The sequence below is a fragment of the Eulemur rufifrons genome, chromosome 2 (assembly GCF_041146395.1).
Source record: "Eulemur rufifrons isolate Redbay chromosome 2, OSU_ERuf_1, whole genome shotgun sequence".
Lineage (NCBI taxonomy): Eukaryota > Metazoa > Chordata > Mammalia > Primates > Lemuridae > Eulemur > Eulemur rufifrons.
This window is the reverse complement of record NC_090984.1, coordinates 81,512,278-81,533,009: the sequence shown is the minus strand read 5'-3', so window position 1 is coordinate 81,533,009 and position 20,732 is coordinate 81,512,278. Positions and strand designations below refer to the sequence as shown.

General features: G+C 39.0%; 1 protein-coding gene and 1 non-coding gene across 3 annotated transcripts in view; one reads left to right on the top strand and one right to left on the bottom strand.

Annotated features, from left to right (window-relative positions):
* L2HGDH (L-2-hydroxyglutarate dehydrogenase) overlaps nt 1–20,732 on the top strand; it is a 47,236-nt gene that overhangs the window by 18,806 nt on the left and 7,698 nt on the right. Inside the window, exons 1-6 of one of the 2 annotated variants that reach the window (XM_069464721.1) lie at nt 4,479–4,514; nt 7,536–7,698; nt 9,333–9,367; nt 16,645–16,812; nt 18,132–18,289; nt 19,973–20,104. In XM_069464721.1, coding sequence (XP_069320822.1) covers nt 7,542–7,698; nt 9,333–9,367; nt 16,645–16,812; nt 18,132–18,289; nt 19,973–20,104 — 650 coding nt within the window. In that variant the 5' untranslated portion in view covers nt 4,479–4,514; nt 7,536–7,541. Of the gene's footprint in view, nt 1–4,478; nt 4,515–7,535; nt 7,699–9,332; nt 9,368–16,644; nt 16,813–18,131; nt 18,290–19,972; nt 20,105–20,732 lie in introns of those variants that run through there. The other variant, XM_069464711.1, reaches the window with a different exon arrangement.
* Nucleotides 18,804–18,865, bottom strand: LOC138381113 (U7 small nuclear RNA). Its single transcript, XR_011233049.1, has one exon. It is a non-coding gene; the product is annotated as a U7 small nuclear RNA (small nuclear RNA).

Here is a 20,732-nt window from a genome sequence, read left to right as displayed (position 1 = left end):
CGTGAGCCACCGCGCCCGGCCCAAGATTTTCTTAATTTGTGTAAAGCTCCTAAGAGGCTGGTAGTACTTAGGAATTTAAATAGGGTTGAATAAGTTTTTCATTCAAAGAAGGTCTTAGTATCTTCAGCTCCAGCAAACCACCTATTCCTTCCCTGAGACTCAGTCAGGATAATCAGTGTTTTGCTTGTGGGATACACTAGGTCCTCTTACTCCCATTTCCTCTCCCCACATATTTCTTATCTCCCTGAGATGGTGAATTAATGACTAATTTTTTAAAAAAGAAGACACATTTCATTGACTTTCTCATTTTGGCTGCCGCCTTCTGTTGGCTGCCTACTTCTTTCAAGCTCTGGGCAAATACTAAATGGTCTAAGTCGAGGTTAGCAAACTATAGCCTGTGGGCCAAATCCAGCCTGCCACCTGTTTTTATATGGCCTGTGAGCTAAGAATGGTTTTTACATTGTTAAATGGCTAATCAAAAAATTAAAAGAAGAATAATAATTTGTGGCAGATGAAAATTTTATGAAATTGAAATTTTAGTGTCCATAAATAAAGTTTTATTGGAATGCAGCCACATATGTTCATTTATGTATTATCTGTGGCTGCTTTTGTGCCAGACAGCCTGGTCGAATAGTTGCAACAGAGATCATAGGCCCACATAGTCAAAAATATTTATTGTCTGGCCTTTATAGAAAAGTTTACCTACCCCATCTAAATAGTAGGAAACGACTGAAGGATTTGAGCAGAACAGTGACGTGTGAAATATCCTAATTTAGGAAAGTTAATCAAGTTCTGGTTCATAGGATGGAACTGGACTAGGAGCGAGGAGAGCCAAAGCCATTTATAGTTATTTTTGGATTATCTGATTTCTAACTGATATCTCTTACACATCATAGGTCAGTAATTCTCAGACTTCAGGGAGTTTTGCCATATTATCCTTTATTTTATCTTACTATATCCTCTCTATTTTTTTATTAACTTGGATCTAACATAAGATGAGCAATATCATGCAGCTGCTGAGAAGTCATGCAGACATAAATTCAACTCTCACATCTGCTTTAATGGCCGTTGACTTGATGGGTTATAATTTTTCTAAGCCTTTAACTTCTCTTTTGCAAAATGGAGGTTCTGAGAATTTAATGAAATAATATGTGTAATAATAACATTCAGCATATGTTAATCTCTCAAGAAATGGTAGATGTTATATGTTTATTTAAACAATTCTAGTAAATTAAAATTGGGTTTTTTTTGTTTTTTTTTTTTTTGAGACAGAGTCTCACTTTGTTGCCCAGGCTAGAGTGAGTGCCATGGCGTCAGCCTAGCTCACAGCAACCTCAAACTCCTGGGCTCAAGCGATCCTACTGCCTCAGCCTCCCGAGTAGCTGGGACTACAGGCACGCGCCACCATGCCTGGCTAATTTTTTCTATATATATTTTAGTTGTCCATATAATTTCTTTCTATTTTTAGTAGAGACGGGGTCTCACTCTTGCTCAGGCTGGTCTCGAACTCCTGACCTTGAGCAATCCACCCGCCTCGGCCTCCCTGAGTGCTAGGATTACAGGTGTGAGCCACCGCGCCCGGCCTAAAATTGGTTTTGTTTGAAATATTTGGGGACTTTTTCAAAGATATCTGTTAAGATAATCAAAGAAATTTACTTATGTGTGTTCTTTCTCTCTGGTTTATATTTGCCCCTTTCCTGATGCTTTACTTTTTTTCTTTTCTTTTCTTTTCTTTTTTAGACAGGATCTTGCTTTGTCACCCAGGCTAGGGTGCAGTGGCGTCATCATAGCTCACTGCAGCCTCAAACTCCTGGGCTCACGCGACCCTCCTGCCTCATTCTGAGCAGCTGGGACTAAGGCGCACATACCGCCAACCCCAGCTAATTTTTTCTGTTTTTAGTAGAGACGGGCTCTCGCTCTTGCTCAGGCTGGTCTTGAACTCCTGACCTCAAACGATCCTCCCGCCTCAGCCTCCCAGAATGCTAGGATTACAGGCATGAGCCACACTGCCTGATCGAATGCTTTACTTTTAACTCATTATTTTATGTTGTTTATTTCCTTTACGCCCTAGCAATTCCTTTGTAGAGTAAAATAGGCTATTTAAAAACAGTGGAGAGAGATCCTAGCATATTGTAAAACCAGGATTGTGAATAACTCATATAAGAGTTTACTATTTACACTGATGTCATGCTTCAAGGAAAAAAAAATACTAATATTAAAATTAAGAGATTAGGGGGCTATATGTATGTGGGGGCAGGGAGCATATAGGAAATCTCTATACCTTGTGCTCAATTTTGCTGTGAACTTAAAACTGCTCTTAAAAAATAGTCTATTAAAATGAGATTAAACTCACTTCCTGTTCCTTATCTATACAGTGCTTTACAAAACTATTGAATGTGTTAAAAGACAAAATTACAGCAAATTTAGATGAAAGATCTAATTGGCTTTTTATTAGTGATTCATGAACCAAGGGAGCATCTCATCCAAAGATTTAGAAAAGGCACTCCCTATTGGGAGTGAGCTGAGCAGAAGAGTTTGGCTTTGCAGAAAAGAACTGAAGAAAGCAGAAACAGGGAACAAAAAGAGGATTGGTGGTTTCAAAGTTACTTTCCTTATAGGGTTAAAACAGAGAGGACTTCCTTGTCATGCTGGCTAAAACTGACCTATTTGGGGGTTTGGCTGTCTCTCTCTCCTGATTTCTTGGAATGTCAGATAAGCAGCTTGGTTTTGGTCTGGTGATAGGGAATTTTTAGCTTGAGTGACTCCATTTTGGTTTGGTCTGTTGGGCCTAGTGCAGGAGCTCAGTCCAAAACAGTGTCCTCCTATAAACTTTATTTGACGTGTGCTTCCTGAAAGTATACTAAACCAATTGCTGTTTCATAGCTTTATGTGATTTTGATGGAATTTGGCTGTGAGACTAAGATGTCAGAATCTCACTGACATACAGTTTTAAAAAATTAGAAGAGAGGATTTTGAATTTTCACAGCACAAAGCATGATAAATGTTTGAGGTAATGGATATGCTAATTACCCTGATTTTTTTTTTGTTGTTGTTGTTTTTTTTCTTTCTTTTTTTGAGACAGAGTCTGGCTCTGTTGCTCGGGCTAGAGTGCTGTGGCGTCAGCCTAGCTCACAGCAACCTCAAACTCCTGGGTTCAAGCAATCCTCCTGCCTCAGCCTCCCAAGTAGCTGGGACTACAGGCATGCACCACCATGCCTGGCTAATTTTTTCTATATATATATTTTTTTAGTTGTCCAGATAATTTCTTTCTATTTTTAGTAGAGATGGGGTCTCACTCTTACTCAGGTTGGTCTTGAACTCCTGACCTTGAGCAATCTTCCCTCCTCGGCCTCCCAGAGTGCTAGAATTACAGGCGTGAGCCACCGTGCCCGGCCTACCCTGATTTGATCACATTACACATTGTATATATGCATTAAAATATCACTCTGTATTCCATAAATACATATAGTTATTACATGTCAACTAAAAATAAAAGGTTCACATGTTCTAAAGATTTAAAAGATAATAATAATAAAATGGAAAATTTTTTTCAAATTTGAATTTATAAAAAGAATCTCACTGACATGTTTCTAGCAAATATGACCTTTGAGAATGAAATATTTGATAATTTCTTTCAAAAAGGCATGCCAACTTTTTTTTTTTTTTTTTTTTTTTTTGAGACAGAGTCTCACTTGGTTGCTCAGGCTAGAGTGCCGTGGTGTCAGCCTAGCTCACAGCAACCTCAAACTCCTGGGCTCAAGCAATCCTCCTGCCTCAGCCTCCCAAGTAGCTGGGACTATAGGTGCATGCACCACCATGCCCGGCTAATTTTTCCTGTATATAGTTTTAGTTGTCCATATCATTTCTTTATATTTTTAGTAGAGACTGGGTCTCGCTCTTGCTCAGGCTGGTCTCGAACTCCTGAGCTCAAACAAACCACCTGCCTCGGGCCTCCCACAGTGCTAGGATTACAGGCGTGAGCCACCGCGCCCGGCCGGCATGCCAACTTTTAACATGTTGTTATTTTTATTTGCAAATCTAAAGCTCTTTCAAACTTTAAGATTGGTATTAAGAAGAAAAAAAAAAATTATACCTGAGCTGCTGACCCCCCTGTAGATTTGGTCATGAGGTAAAAATTATTTGATTGTAGAGTTTGAAAAACAGAATCCCGGTGGTACTGAAATTTGGGGGATTTGGGAGATTTCATCTGATTGTTATCTGTTGTGTATCCTTGTGAAGAATTTAAAGATAGAAAAAATAGCAACAGGAACCCATGATTCTTTATATCACACTTCATTGAAAAAGCAAAACCAAAACCTTTTACATGTTACAAAGGTTAAGGATGAGTGTGGATACTGTTGTCTGCACCTTGGAATGAGGTAGATATGTGTGCATAGGTAATAAAATTATATATGTGTATTTTTGTGTCTTATAAACAGAGAAACTGGTTGCTACTTTTCCGGGGTCACAGAGCTCCTGAAGAGTTCCCCAGCCCAAGATCTGACTTGGAACTGGTATTTTTTTCTATTTGGTTAAACCAGAATTTTCTCGTTTGTCATGTGCCAAACACTATGGTAGGCACTGCTGATGTGAAGATAAATAAGACATGGCTGTTGGCCAGGCGCGGTGGTTCATGCCTGTAATCCTAGCACTGTGGGAGGCCGAGGAGGGAGGATCGCTCAAAGTCAGGAGTTTGAGACCAGCCTGAGCAAGAGCGAGACCCCATCTCTACTAAAAATCTAAAGAAATTAACTGGACAACTAAAAATATATAGAAAAAATTAGCTGGGCATGGTGGCGCATGCCTGTAGTCCCAGCTACTTGGGAGGCTGAGGGAGGAGGATTGCTTGAGCCCAAGAGTTTGAGGTTGCTGTGAGCTAGGCTGATGCCACAGCACTCTAGCCTGGGCAACAGAGTGAGACTCTGTCTCAAAACAAACAAACAAACAAAAAAACATGGCTGTCATCCTGAAAGGAGTTATATATAGTGTAGCAGAAAGTATCATTTTAATATAGTGATAAGTATTCTGATAGAGCTGGTAGGTTCTCTGTCTCATACCAGTGTAAGGGCATGCTTTTAGCTTAGCCCAAGGGTTTCAGAAAACCTTCTCAGAGATGACCTCCCACCTTGAAAGATGAATGAGTTGAATAACTTACAAAAGGTGTGTATCCTACTTCTCTTTGAGGCCTCCACAGAAGTGATGCGATTTGTGTAATGCCAAAATGTAATCATTAGTGTTTACATGTATTTAGGGGTGGCAATAGATAATGGAAAATATAGGCTGATTATTTCATAAAAGTTGCTTGAGTAAATTCCTCCCTTATCCCCCAACTTCACCACCACTGCCAGAAATAGTGGGGACAATTTCCATGGTATGGGATCACTTGTGTTTCTGCCAGGCCCTCTGGAGATAAATTGTTTATCAGGGCAACTCTAAAGGGCTTCTTGGAGCAGGTCCCTTTAAGAAGAAAACTAAGTATCACCAGGGGGAGGCTCTTGGAAAACTTTAAACTGCCTCTGTAAACTTTGACTTTGGAGAGTAACTCTCGTAGCTCCCTCTCGAGCAAATCCTAACTGATACCTCTGACCTTGGCTCTGCTGATCTTTCTGCCTTGCCTTTAACACGATTGGCCAACCACATGTTCATCTGTTCCTCTGTCTCCTGACTGAGTTCTACTCCCAACTTTTCCTGTCCTGCTTGCCTGGTTCTTTTCTAGCCACCTGACCTGTCATGGCTTCAGATTTCAAGCTCTGACCTGCTGACCTGGACAGTGTATAACCAGCCTCCTGGTTAACAGACACAGCCAGTCTGTCTACCAGTGCCATCCTGACTTGGCTGCCTCTGCCCTGGCGCTGCAGCTAGTCCTGGGCCAGGGCATTGGATTGCTTGGCAGTGGTGACTCTCTCCACCTTTCCCCAGTACACACATACATGTGGGGCACACCAGCATCTTATTGGGGAGGGGCAAAGCCAAGACTAGAAAGAGAAAGAAAACGGAAACCCTTTAGAGAAGGTCCAGAGTGGGAGAAATAGTATATGTTTAAAGGCAGCCCTCAAATTGATTCCTTTGCTTAAATATTTGAGTGCCTTTTATGTGTCATGCGTTGTGCTGGGTAATAATAAAATATGAATAAGGAAGATATTTGGTATTCAAAAAAACTATTGATCCAGAATGAAGCACTTTTACAGCACATTTTTACCCCTCTTGTTATCTATCATACTTGTCACATAGTTTTATGCTAGGTAAGGAAAATTTTGTGGACTAAACTCTTGGTATTATCCTAAATTACCTTTCAAAGTTATTGTACCCAGAATACTATTTATAGGTTGAAGCTGAGTTATAGTTATTAACCTAATTTAGGGATTATTGGGCAGTGACTAGGTCTAATGTAAAGTCTTATGTACATCAAGTGTATCAAAATGGAATAATTTCCTATACTTGGTAAATGCTCTCATATTCTGGAAACAAGACTGTCAGGAAAACATTGAAGTTTTCCGAATGTTGCTTTCAGTTTGTGAAAAGAGATCATTGGGTATTTTGTGAGTCTTTACCCTTAACATGATCTGGCCCTTTGAAAGCATTGGCCAGGGTTGGATGGCAAAGTCAAAAGCTTTTAAGGGCCAAGCAGGCAAATGTGTTGGGGTGAGGGTGGGATGGTGAATACAAGAGTGAGATATTTAAAATGATATTATATCAGATAATATTTTAAAACTACAACAACACTGCTGTGCTGGCCCAACAATAGGATGACAGAATTTACTAGTTGCATTCAGCTTCTGGATGTTAGTTATCCTAGAAACCAGGCTACCCTCTTAGGGGAAGTTGATTGGGAGAACTGATATACTCATATATACAATAAGGAAACAGAAAATGGTGCTGTTGACAAGGATCACTAAAATGTAGTCCATATTTAGTGTGTGAAATTCTACTCTTATCCTTTTCTTCAGAATTAGAAAAGGCTAATGGCGTTTTCAACATTCATTCCAAAAAATAAAATAAGCTTAGGTTATAGTTCATTCATCTACAGAGTTTGAACTTGTCTTGAAGGACAAAAATAGAAACAAACAAACAAACAAAAATGAACTAGGCTGTTAATTTCTTGTATTATCTGAAGAAAAAGTTTGAGTTAACCACATTGAAATCTCCATTCCATATTTGTAGTCTGGAATATAAGATATAAGGTCTGCAGCAAATCAAAACAATGCTCTGCGAACATTGTGAATAGCTAGAACAACTCTGAGTTCTCACTGAATGTGCGTGACATGTGATATACTACTGGGAAAATCTCAGTAGAGCATATTTAAAACATACTTGTTTGATGATATAGAATCTGACTCAGAGTCAGATATGAATCAGATATGGTGAGGGATAAATAAATGGAGTAGCAGCTGGGAGAACCTGGCAAATTAACTCCTCTAAGGGAGAAAATTGTTTCCTGATTATAGAGATTTTCTTATTTACCTATTTTTAATGTTTTTTATCTGTTAGAGACATTATATATATATGTTGTATATTTTTTCATAATTCTGTCCCAGGGTCTAATGGCTATTGATTGTCCATATACTGGCATTGTGGACTATCGGCAGGTGGCTTTGTCATTTGCCCAGGATTTTCAAGAAGCAGGTGGCTCTGTCTTGACCAGTTTTGAAGTAAAAGATATTGAAATGGCTAAAGAAAGCCCTTCTAGCAGTAAAGATGGTAAGCCATCCTTGTCTTTTCTATTGAGTACAGTCAGCCCTCTGTATCTATTGATTCCCCATCTGTGGATGCAACCATCCCAGCATTGAAAATATTCAGAGAAAAACCCCAATAAAAAATAATAGTACAACAATAAATAATACAAATTTAAGAAATACAGTATAACAGCTGTTTACATAGCATTTACATTATAAGTAATCTAGAGATGATTTAAAGTATATGGAGAATGTGCATAGATTATATGCAAACACTGTGCCATTTTATATAAGGGACTTGAGCATCTATGGATTTGGGTATCCTTGGAGTTCTTAGAACCAATCCTCTATGGATACCGAGGGATGACTGTACTTGTACTGACTTGTTAAAAAAAACTTGGGATTGTTTTTGTCTGGGGTAGTGTTGGTGGGAGGGCCACTAGGAGAGAGGCTAGAGTAGGGTACAGAACCAGAGATGGGTACAGAAGGGACAAGGGTGAGACTGAACGTGAGAGAACCGGGACTCTGGAAGGTCTTGTGCAGTAGAACTAGGCACTGATCAGACACTTCTGACTGGTACTAAAATCTAGCAAGGCTGTTTATGGAAAATTAGCCCCCAAACACTTTCCTACCCTGTAGGTTAGAGTCAGAATCCCTTGGCAATGCTTGTTAAAAGTGCAGATTGTAGCATCACTCAGATTTACTGAATCAAATTGTCTTGAAATAAGTCTTTAGTGATTCTTAGATACACGGAGTTTTAGAATGATAGCCCAAGGTCATAAAATGGCTCAGCCATTCTGAACTACCTTCCCCTCCACATTTAAGACTATACTTAGAGTTTGTTTTGTTTTGCTCTGAAGACATCAATTTTTATTTTAACTGAATGAAAGATTTGTAAGCCTTCTATTTGCTATTGGGAAATTTGAAGGAGAAAAGAAGTAGTGCTCTGTTCTTTCTTCCTTGACAAGTTTTTAAGGACATCTAGGCCATCTGAATCACTCCCAGTGTCCTTCTGAATTCTAAGATAATAAGCAAAATTTTTAAATAATTAAGTTTGTTATAGGTAGGTAGCATAATAAATCAAATGTACGTTACAGGTAGATTGTATTCTTCATTTGCTATACATATGCTTTATAAGACTTTGAAATCCCATGTATCTGAGTGGGAACTAATTTTATAAATGGTCAGTTTATTATAAGAAGTTTCTGTGTTGTGATAACTCTTACTTCTCTAAACAACCTAGAACCTATAAGGAATCAGGTAGGTTGGACGTAAGTTTCTCATATCATAGCTTTAGTCCTATGGGAAAATATATGCTGATTTATGATAATCCATTGTACAGCATGATTTTCAGGATTATAGTTCAGAGAAAAACTGGGACTGTCTGTGTTGGAGCTGAGGTGGGAAATGGTTTATAAGCATAGATTAGATGAGTTAAAATAAAACAAGCTAGAAACATGCTAGAGTTTTATATATCGTCAAGTATGAACTAGTTTTATCTTTTTACTTGGTAAAAAGCTTCAGAATGAAAAGTGGGGTGCAATCATGGTTATGGCAGAGAAGGTAATTTAAGTTTGTTACTAGTATAATAGTTCAAATAATGTTGGTCTTCTTTTGCTAAAAATAAATCTTTTACTAATTCTTTTTTTTTTTTTCCAGGAATGAAATATCCGATTGTTATAAAGAATACAAAGGTAAAGATTCTTAAGCAAAACCGTTGTTTACTTTCATCCCCTCCTCCTTCCTAAAAAGTTGAATTAACTCACAGTGCTGTATTTTAAGTCATTGAATGAAATGTATCTAATGTAAAAGTAATTCTGAGAGAAATTCTTTTAGAGCAATTTAACAGCTTTCATTCTAAGAAGGGTTTCAAGTTGGGAATGTCTATATAAAGTGACTGTGGTGGCAAAGAATAGGATTATAGGCACTTGGAGTGTTTAATTTTAAAGTAAAACTGATAGATATTTTATCCCTCTGCCTACTAATCTCCATTGACTCTCTACTAATCAGAAGACTTTGTGGTGAGGGGGTATGAAGATTGTGCAGAGGGAAATGGACTGCTCTCCTTCATCTTCACGTAGTCCGAAAGCAAGAAACATTGAATGGCACAGAAGCATTGGATTCCCCATATATCTACTGCATCATCAGGGTTTATGCAGGGGAGTAGGGTCATTAATGAATGCTACAGGATTTATTATAGGAATTAGGCTTTACACAACTGTGAAAGGATCTGAGGAAGCAGAGGTTCAGAAGGGAGTTGGTGGATCAGTGGTTGGGAAACAGCTGGATATGGAGCTGGAATTCACCAGGCAGTGGGTGTCTGTCTGTCACAACACTGAATTGGGATGCCCTTCAGAGAATAGTGGCTGCTGTTTTACTTCTGCCTGCAAGTCATATGCAGTTCCTGTTCTGGTCAACTTTAAGTTGAAACCATGCAGAGAAGGATCCTGTCAAGCACAGTTCCCAGCTTAACCAAATTGACACAGTACAATCCCCTGTAGAACCCCCTTGTCAACTTGACATCCACACACTCCCCTTATAACCATATTTAGCTTACAAATAAAGACAGTAGTAAAATTGTGCTTCCACTTAATAAGATGTAACTATCCCTCATAAAACCAAAGACAAGCTAACTCTGTTCAAAAAAGATGCAGAGTCTACATTATCCATCTTTGAGTGATGTTCATTCTTTCTAGCTAGTCACACTCTCCCTTTGAGATCCTGTAACTTAAATACTGAGATAAGGTTAACCACTCTTTAAGCATCTTATATTAGATTAATTGTTCTCAACCGGAAGTGATTTTGTTTGCAGGGGACATTCAGCAATGTCTGGAGACATTTTTGTTTGTCACAGCTGGGAGAAGGGGAGGGGCGGTGCTACTGGCATTTAGTGGGTAGAGGCCAGGGATACTGCTAAATGTCCTTTAATGTGGGGAACAGGCCCTCAAAACAGAGAGTGTCCAGCTCCAAATGTCGATAGTACTGAGGTTCAGAAACTGTGTTAGATAATGGGGGAATGTTAGAGATAAGTGTATTAGTCTTCTCAGGCTGCTGTAACAAAATACCACAAAGTGGGCCACCTAAACATTAGAAATTTATTTTCTCACAGTTCTGGAGGCTAGAAGTCCAAGATCAAGGTGTTGGTAGGGTGGTTTCTGGTGAGATCTCTGTCTGGCTTCTAAGTGGCCACCTTCTCACTGTGTCCTCACATGGCCCCTTCTGTGTGTGTGCCCAGAAAGAGAGTGACTTCGGTGTCTTCCTCTTATAAGGACACCAGTCCTGTTGATTTAGGCCCCACCCTTATGACCTCATTTAACCTTAATTATCTCCCTAAAGGCCCTATATCTAAAAACAGTCACATTGGGGGTTAGGGCCTCAACATAAGAATTTTAGGGGGATACAATTCAGTGTATAACAATGGGGATAAAGGAAGAATTGGATAATACATAGATAAATATATTTATTTCAAAGTAAGGAAGAAATACTCATAACTGTAACATCCCCCATTCCTGTAAGTAGTCATGTGGTCATAGCTGATATTTATAATTGTATTTCTCTACTATCCATTCCATATGCTTTTGCCTTTGGCAAGTATGTCAGCTGGTCATGGTTTCTAGTTGGGTGAGGTAGCCCAAACTTTGTTCCTGAAGTATCTGTGTCATTAGCAGCCCTGTCTATTTTGGGTTGTAGTAGTTTCCAATAAATTTTATAACAATACATGGGAATTCTAAGAGGTGCCCCAGGGAATGTGTATTGCAGACATTCTCTTTGTCATCCCCAAGTCCTGTGTGGGAGCAACTCTATTTCATTGAGAGTCAGGATCAGTTACCCCATTCAGTACTGCAGTCCCCTCTTTGCCCACTGATTCACTGGCATGGGGAACCCAAAGTGGCCAGGTATGGCAATATCAACTTCAAGTTGCTTATTCTCTAATGGAAGTATTTCTCTCTTTGGGAACTAAGACCTCTAGATCATCAGAGACCAAAATTATAGGGATAGAAAACAAAAATTTCACTTAGTGGATCAATGGGGTAATAGTAAAGGGCTACTCCCATTTCTGCCTCTTGATTTCTACACCTGTGAATCCTGGCTCTGGGAGAAAAAAATAACAATATTAGTCACTGATTTAGAGCACATAGAGTATCCTGGGGGACATTGCCTTGGCTCTGCAAGGTGTTGCCTGCTGGCTAGTGCTGTTACTGAATCTCCTAAGGTCCATTCCAGTTTCTTTCACCCAGTGGCTTCAGGATGATGGGGAAAATGGTAAAATCAGTGAATTCCATGAGCGTGAGCCAATTGCTGCATTTCATTTGCTGCAAAATAAGTTCACTGATCAGAAGTAATCCTTCTGTATAAAATACTGTGAGGGTGAATATGGCATCATATAAGTTCATAGACGGTGGTTTCGGCAGAAGCATTGTGGGCAGGGAAGACAAATTTATATCCAGAGCAAGTGTCTATTCCAGTAAGAACTAAGTGCTGCCTTTTCTATGATGGAAGGAGTCCAGGGACCATATAAGTTGCTATCTTGGTCTCTACTGTTGGCAGATTGAGCACTCAGCTGTGGCTGTAGACAGATCAGCCTTGGTGAGTAAGATCTTGTTGCTGAGGCCATGCATCACCTCCATCCTTGCCACCATATTATTTTTTTTCAGCTTTATTCAGGCATAATTGACAAGCAAAGTTGTGTATATTTAAAAGGTATATAATGTGATGCTTTGATAATACATTGTGAAATGATTACCACAATCAAGTTAGTTAACACATCCGTCACCTCACATAGTTACTATTTTTTTGTGTGTGTGATGAGAACACCTAAGATCTGTTCTCTTAGCAAATTTCAAGTATACCTTACAGTATTCTTAACTATAGTCACTGTGCTGTACATTTGTATGTCTTTGAAAAAATTTCTATTCAGGTCCTTTGCCCATTTTTAAATCAGTTCATTTATTCTTTTGCTATTGAGTTGTATGAGTTCCTTATATATTTAATATTTTGGATGTTAACCTCTTATCAGGTGTATGGTTTGCAGATATTTTCTACTATTCCTTAGGTTGTCTCTTAATCCATTTCAAGTTAGTTTTTGTAAGTGGTATAAGACAGGGATCCAATTTCATTCTTTTGCATGTGGATATCCAGTTTTCCCAGTGCCATTTATTGAAAAGATTATCCCTTCCCCTAACTGTTTAGTTCATGATACTATGAGGTAAAAACAGGGTGCTAGGAAAAGAGGCTAACTAACATCCATAGAGCAAGTCATCTTTGTCTACTGATTATTAAAATCTTCCTTGGCCAAAATTAGTCTTCTGTGAGCATTTATATGGAACTCAAATATTTTTACCCTGTGAGCCTGTTTGGAGTGGTCCATTCACATACCTTTTTCCCAGAGCTCCTTTTCCCGACCATCCAGCCAAACTATTAAGTTATTTTTTTTTTATTTTTTTTATTTTTTATTCTTATTTATTTATTTTTCTGAGATAGAGTCTCACTCTGTTGCCTGGCTAGAGTGCTGTGGCGTTAGCCTAGCTCACTAACCTCAAACTCCTGGGCTTAAGCAATCTTCCTGCCTCAGCCTCCTGAGCAGCTGGGACTACAGGCATGCGCCACCATGCCCAGCTAATTTTTCTATATATATTATTAGCTGTCCATATAATTTCTTTCTATTTTTTTTTAGTAGAGACGGGGTCTCGCTCTTGCTCAGGCTGGTCTCAAACTCCTGAGCTCAAACAATCCACCCGCCTTGGCCTCCCAGAGTGCTAGGATTACAGGTGTGAGCCACCGCGCCCGGCCTAAACCATTAGTTATTGAACATGAAGCAGTGTAGAGCCATACCTCTGGCCATCTTTCCTTCTAGGTAAGATAAACCATCAGGTGTGATGTTTAAAGATCTGCCCACTGGAAGGTTTTCCCTTCACCACAGTCCTTTAGGACCACTTCTGAGTGGGTGTCTGGTGCTGTAGCTGTTCACTTTTGAGTGGTGCCAGACTGTTGTGTGGAACATTTGTAAACAAAGCCTGTATTTTTTTCTTCCTCGGTCAGCTGGTCATAGAGAACTCCCTGTGGGGGCCATTAGGGGCAGATTGAGAGGAAAGAGGCAGTTTAGCAAGACTAGGGGTTGTGGGAATTTGAGCCACTGTCCTCTGCAACTAATGTGTGCCTGCAGGACCTGTACAACCCTACTTCCTCTTGATAACGGAGTGCTGCTGTATACACCCAATTTTGTGGCTTGGTGAGTCAGACAATATCCAGTTAATAATGGGTTCTTCATAGGGTAACTTAGTGACCTGTGGTGTTCACTCAAAGCCAGAAGCACTTTCTCAAAAGGAAGATAGTGATCTGCAGAGGGTGGTATAACTTTCCTCCAAAATCCTAAAGTTTTTTGCTATGATTTCCCTTAGGGGCCTGCCAAAGTTTCTATAAAAACATCACTATCTGCCACAGACACTTCAGTTACCATCAGATCTGCTGAGTATGTGATCCAAGTGGCAGAGCAACCAGGGTTTCCATGCAAAGGATAAAAATCTGTTTCTGTGCTCACCCTTATCTAAGGAACTAGAGTATGGCATCATGTGATGGAAGATATGCAGTGGCCTATCGCATACTAATGGATATATATTTTCCCCGTAGTTACTATAACTGTTGCTTTTTATTTCAGCATTTTCATTTAGTATAGTTTTGGGGTACAAATTAAAATTTTTAGGTCTGTTTATATTGAAATGGTTTTATGAGAGGTATATTAATAAAAGAAAAGGAATTTTTTTCCCCTAAGAAACTAGTCTTGCTCTGTCTCCCAGGCTGGAGTACAGTGGTGCAATCATAGCTCACTGTAGCATTGAACACCTGGGCTCAAGTTATCCTCCCACCCAGCTAAGACTACAGGGGCATGTCACCACACCTGGTATTGTTTTATTTTTTATTTTTTTGTGGAGATGGGGTCTCGCTATGTTGCCCACGCTGTTCTTGAACTACTGGGCTCAAGCAATCCTCCTGCCTTGGCCTTCCAGAGTGCTAGGATTATAGGCATGAGCCACCATGCCTGTCAGAAAAGGAATTTTTAAAATAAACTTTTGGGGAGAGGATTTACTCAATAAAGATTTATACATTGGCTATGGGGGACAAAATGTTTCACTTATGAAAGAGCAATAGAGATGCATGGCTTTTGTTTTTGTTTTAAAAGAAGTTTATGTTTGAACAAATCTATCATTCAATGTTTACTTAAATTTCAGTTTGGAAGTAAAATTAATATGTTACTGAATTTAATTAGTTTTTCATGTGTAGCATAAAAGGATTTCAAAGACCTGTGATAGTTTTTAGTAATTTCTTTCTTTGGAATTATTGCTTGAGTTTTTTAAAGAGAACTATTAGCTTATTGCATGCTGGCACCATTCTACAAATTCCGTTGTTATCTTTACATCTATCATAAAGCCTAACTGCATTTTATGTTCCAGGAACAAAAGAACTGCTGACCTTTTAAGTAGGAACTAGTAAATTTATATCACATAAAAATATCTCTTATACTTCTGGTATATAACTCTAGATAAACAGAAATGATATTAACCTATTTAGACGAAGGCATTTTTCTGTTGTTGCTGATATAGCCCTTTTGATTTCAAAGGTCTTTAAACTATCATGGTTTAGTCTAACTAATTTGACTTCACTATGGAGAAGTTTGATCTGATTTTTGTCTAAAATGTGACATGTATAACTCTTGAAAAGAGGCTTAACTGTCCAGCAAGGGCAAAAATGGGATGCATATAGAGATGAAAATATAGTTCAGTAGAATAAGGCTGAATCAGTGAGAACTTGAAAGAAAGAAAATGTTAAGACAGATGAGAACTCCGAGGCTGGGAAAAAAATCTAAATAAGAACAAGGAGTTGCTAGTGGTTTACTCTGTAAGAAGTAAAGAGATGGTAAGTAGAGTATGGTAGTCAGTGGGGGTTAGATGATTTAGGAATAGGGTGGCAAATTTGCTAAACTTGGCAGGGTGAAGCTAAAAAACATGCAGATGATAATCACAAAATATTTGTGGCAAATCACAATAGCCTAACATTAGCAGCCTCCCAGTCACCAGAGCAAGCCTTCACTGCAGTGTGTGCTCTCAATAAATGTGAATTGAATGAATGAGATTTTTAAAGTAGCCTTAGTTGCAAAGTAGATGTTGATCAGGAGGAAGGAGAAATTGGTTGGTAGGTAGGTTAGAGTTGGATTGAGCAGGGGTATTGCGTATAAAGTAACAAAAGAATAATAGGGTAATTACTCAGATAAAACAGGAGAAGCTGTCTGCAATACAGAGGTGCCCAAATTGGTGGAGGCCATCTAAACGAAATTTGCTTCTTCCTACAACAAATAGTTGAGAAGCTCCCTGGTAGGTCCTAATAAAATAGGCTGGTCTGTGTATGTGTGCATAGCTTATTAAGTATCCTTGCTAGGTCTAATTATTATCTCTAATTTAAAGTATAAAATTTAAGGTGACATCCTCCTGCATGCCAATACCCTAAGTCTCTAGCTGCCACCTAAATGCTGAAGAATTTCTTTTGTTAATACCTGCGCTGGATTTCCTCTTTTAAAACAAAGTCCATTTCTGGCCAGGTGAGGTGACTCACACCTATAATCCCAGCACTTTAGGAGGCTGAGGTGGAAGGATTGCCTGAACCCAGGAGTTCAAGACCAGCCTGGGCAACACAATGAGACCCTGTTTCAAAAAAAAAAAAACTTAGCCAGGTGTGGTGGCGTACAGCTGTAGTCCCAGCTACTTGGGAGGCTGAGGCAGGCAGATCACTTGAGCCCAAGAGTTCAAGGTTACAGTGAGCCATGATCTTGCCACTGGGTGACAGAGTGAGAACCTGTCTCTTAAAAAAAAAAAAAAAAAGTCAATTTCTGTACTTTTTTTCCCTTTTCTATTATCTGTTTTTCCTCTCTTGACCTATTCTATTCCTTTGTACAAATCACTGTTCTTTTATTTTGCGCTAGGGAGAGGAAATTCGATGTCAGTATGTTGTGACATGTGCAGGACTTTACTCAGACAGAATTTCAGAGTTGAGTGGCTGCAGTCCTGATCCTCAGATTGTACCATTCCGGGGAGATTACCTGCTATTGAAGCCAGAAAAATGCTATCTTGTAAAAGGAAATATTTATCCGGTAGGTAATGAGGCTTCTGCCTTCTCACTCTTCTCAAGCTGGTTATGGGCATAAAGGGAATGAAAACAAAAACTTTTACCTGGGTCAAAAATAAGAGACATTTTGAAGGGCTGTTTATGTAAGCATTTCATCTGTTTCTCTTATGTTTAAATCCCTAAATCTTTATATCATAGTTATTAAATTATAATTAATTGCCCACATGTACATGTCTCCAGAAAGCATGAGTGTACCATGGGAAGTATATTAAGGTTTCTTAACCAGATTCTTCCTCCTCTCCATGGGAGGGAGCACTCATAAGAAAGCTTTCCCAGATGAAATTCCCAGATACCCAACCCTCTTTCTCATTCACTGTCTATGGGTGCAGACAAGGGATGTGGCCATTCTGTAGTTTCAGGGAGTACAAGGCAGAAGTGTCTAAATGAAGAGTTCGTTCTTCTGTCTGGAACTACCCTGGAAATGAATGAAATGTCTTAAAATATATGAGGTTAAACCAGTGAAATAGTCAATATTCAGCTATTTGATCTTTTTACCTTGCTAAAACATGAATTTCATGTGTTTCAACCTTATACTTGCCCATTTTGCAAAAGCCTGTGCTATGAATGGGTGTTTTTTTATGGCAGTTCTCATGTTACTTGCCAGTCACAGACATCCCTTGTTATAGGATAGAGAGAGAGAGAGAGAGAGAGAGAGAATAACCTGAAATAAGACAGTTCATCATTTTTTTTCTTTACCCAGAAAAATGGATAGTTGGGACAGTGTGTATTAGTGTCCAAGCATCCACAGCATCAGTGTTTCTTGTGTGGCATTTCTTTTTTTTTTTTTGAGACAGAGTCTCACTCTGTTGCCCAGGCTAGAGTGAGTGCCGTGGCGTCAGCCTAGCTCACAGCAACCTCAAACTCCTGAGCTCAAGCGATCCTCCTGTCTCAGCCTCCTGAGTAGCTGGGACTACAGGCATGTGCCACCATGCCCGGCTAATTTTTTCTATATATATTTTTAGCTGTCCATATAATTTCTTTCTATTTTTAGTAGAGGTGGGGTCTCGCTCTTGCTCAGGCTGGTCTCGAACTCCTGAGCTCAAACGATCCGCCCACCTCGGCCTCCCAGAGTGCTAGGATTACAGGCGTGAGCCACCGCGCCCGGCCTTGTGTGGCATTTCTAAGCAGAAACTTGTTAATAGAAAAGTATATCTGTGTACAACTCACAGTGTAAATTATATATATGAGAAGAAAGTGTTTTATATTACCAATTAAATGTTTGCATCTATAATAAAATGAAATGAGAGATGGGGCTAATAGTTCTTTGCTGTGTTACATCCATAGGTCCCAGATAGCCGGTTTCCTTTCCTAGGAGTTCACTTCACACCAAGGATGGATGGCAATATTTGGCTAGGGCCTAATGCAGTTCTTGCCTTTAAGCGGGAAGGTTACAGACCCTTTGACTTCAATGCCAGAGATGTTATGGATATAATTATAAATAGGTAACAACTTTATTTACTTTAAAAAATTATTTTATGTGCTTACATTTTTATTTATTTATTTGCCCCACAAAATCCAGCTCCTACAGGATGTGCTTTTTTTTTTTGAGACAGAGTCTCACTCTGTTGCTGAGGCTAGAGTGCGGTGGTGTCATCATAGCTCACTACAACCTCAAACTCCTGGGCTCAAGTGTTCCCCCCCTGCCTCAGCCTCCTGAGTAGCTGGAACTACAGGTGTGCTCCACCATGCATGGCTAATTTTTTCTGTTTTTTGTAGAGATGGGTCTTGCTCTTGCTCAGGCTGGTCTTGAACTCCTGGCCTCAAGCAAACCTCCTGTTTCGGCCTACCAAAGTGCTAGGACTACAGGCATGAGCTACCACACCCAGCCTTGCTTATAATTTTAATGTGGGAAATTTTGTCTTTCTTGGTATTCTACTTACTGAGTGAATCCTCATATTTATGATTGTTATATTGAGTTTTTATTAATCCAAATTTATTTATTTTTATTTGTTATTTTTGGGTCTTCCAGTGAAAACCAGAAAACCCACTAGACAAATTCTAAAAGAGCTGAAAAACTATTAATTCAAATTAAGAGTTTTGTGGAATAAGCATAATGTTTTAACTACTTCAAGAAAATTCCGATGAGCCAGAGTGATGTCTTGGTTAAAAATAAGGTAAGGCCAAGAGCCATTCACACATCTGGCAATCCAAATCTTACATTGTTAACCTAACTGAGTTTGAAAACGAAAAGGAGGTTCTCTCAAAATCAGTAGATGGCTTACTTTGATAAGATCATTATAAGCCAGTCACTATCATCTTGTAAGTCGCTGGAGAAATGACTGATGACCCAAGTTTTTTGTGGGTTTGTTTTTTTTTTTTTTTTTTTTTGTAAACTAACGGTACGATTGTGTTGACCTGGGATGCACATTTTTTACTATTATAAAAAAAAATAATGATGTATTTTGTTTGGTAGTTTTAGCAATGTTCCTCTCCAGAGGGTTTCGTGTCAAAATCATCATAAGCTATACTTGGGTTTCATCTTCCACAGATTCTGAAACAGAAAGTTTGGGATGGGGCTTCCCAGCATGTGTGTACATGTAAAATTACATACATTCATAGGCTCTGCAGAGTCTCACTTGAGAATCACAACTAAAATATCTTACCTATGGTTGACTAAAGAAAAGTATGGTAGACTTGTTTCATGCCCTGATTGAAATATCTATTAATGCGTCCAGCAACTCGGGAGGCTGAGGAGGATTCCTTGAGCCCAGGAAGTTGAGGCCACAGTGAGCTGTGATTATACCCACTGCACTTTAGCCTGGGAGACAGTGTGAGACCCTGTCCCCCACAAAAAGAAAAGGTCTGTTAATGCCTTTTAGGCATGTTGGAAGCATGTAATATTTGCATTAGAAAACCTTGATGTTGGCAGGCTTTATAGAATCCCAGTTTGAAACAAGTATTCCTTGGGAATTTGAGTTTGGAAGATGTTTACCTCTTGAGTCGATGACATTTGCTTTTGATATTGGTCAAAAGTTGATTTGCTTTTAATTTGTACTTTTTCTGACTTTGCCAATATTTCTCTGATGCCACACACACACACACAAAAAAAATCCAATAGGTGTAAAGGTGTTTTATAGTAATAAAGAATTCCTTTCTCTGATAAAGATTTTTGTCTCTGTTTTCAGTGGCTTAATTAAACTGGTGTCCCAGAATTTCTCCTATGGAGTTAATGAAATATATAAAGCCTGTTTTCTTGGTGCAACAGTGAAGTACCTTCAAAAATTCATCCCTGAAATCACCATCGGTGATATACTTAGGTAAGAAAAAATGATAAGGATTGTAAATACAGTCCTGACCTAGGTGAACTTGAGTGGTGAGTCTGACTTGGTGATTAGTAGACACACTTTCATAGTCAATGAGTCTGACTTGGTGATTAGTAAACACACTTTCACAGTCAATCAGCGTGTCACCTGAATCTTTATTTGCTCCCTCTTTCCCAAAAGAAGGCCGTTGCTGTATCATGGCCTTTAGTGCTGGTCCATTTGTAATTATCTAGACCACCTTGCAGCTCTAAACTGAAATAACCATTGCAGCTGTATTGTGATGCCTCCGTAACCTTTGTGTCTAGCTGTCACTCATGATAAAAACATTTTGCCTGAAGTTTTCAAAATATCCCTCACCATTTTTGTGATTTTGGCTTTAATTATAAGATGATTGATCACTGTGTTAACTAATTAGGGAATAAACACATTAAAACATTATATTTTGATTGATTCTTAAAACCTTTTAGAAATACACTCCTAGATGTGACATCTTTCCTTGCTTTCTCTCTACTACTTTTGTTCTTTCTCAGTCCCTCTTCCCCTCAGGGACTCTTGCAGGACAGAGGTAGGAAACAGTGGTAATAATTGATCTAAGTCCTCGCTATAGGGTATGGGGCTATGT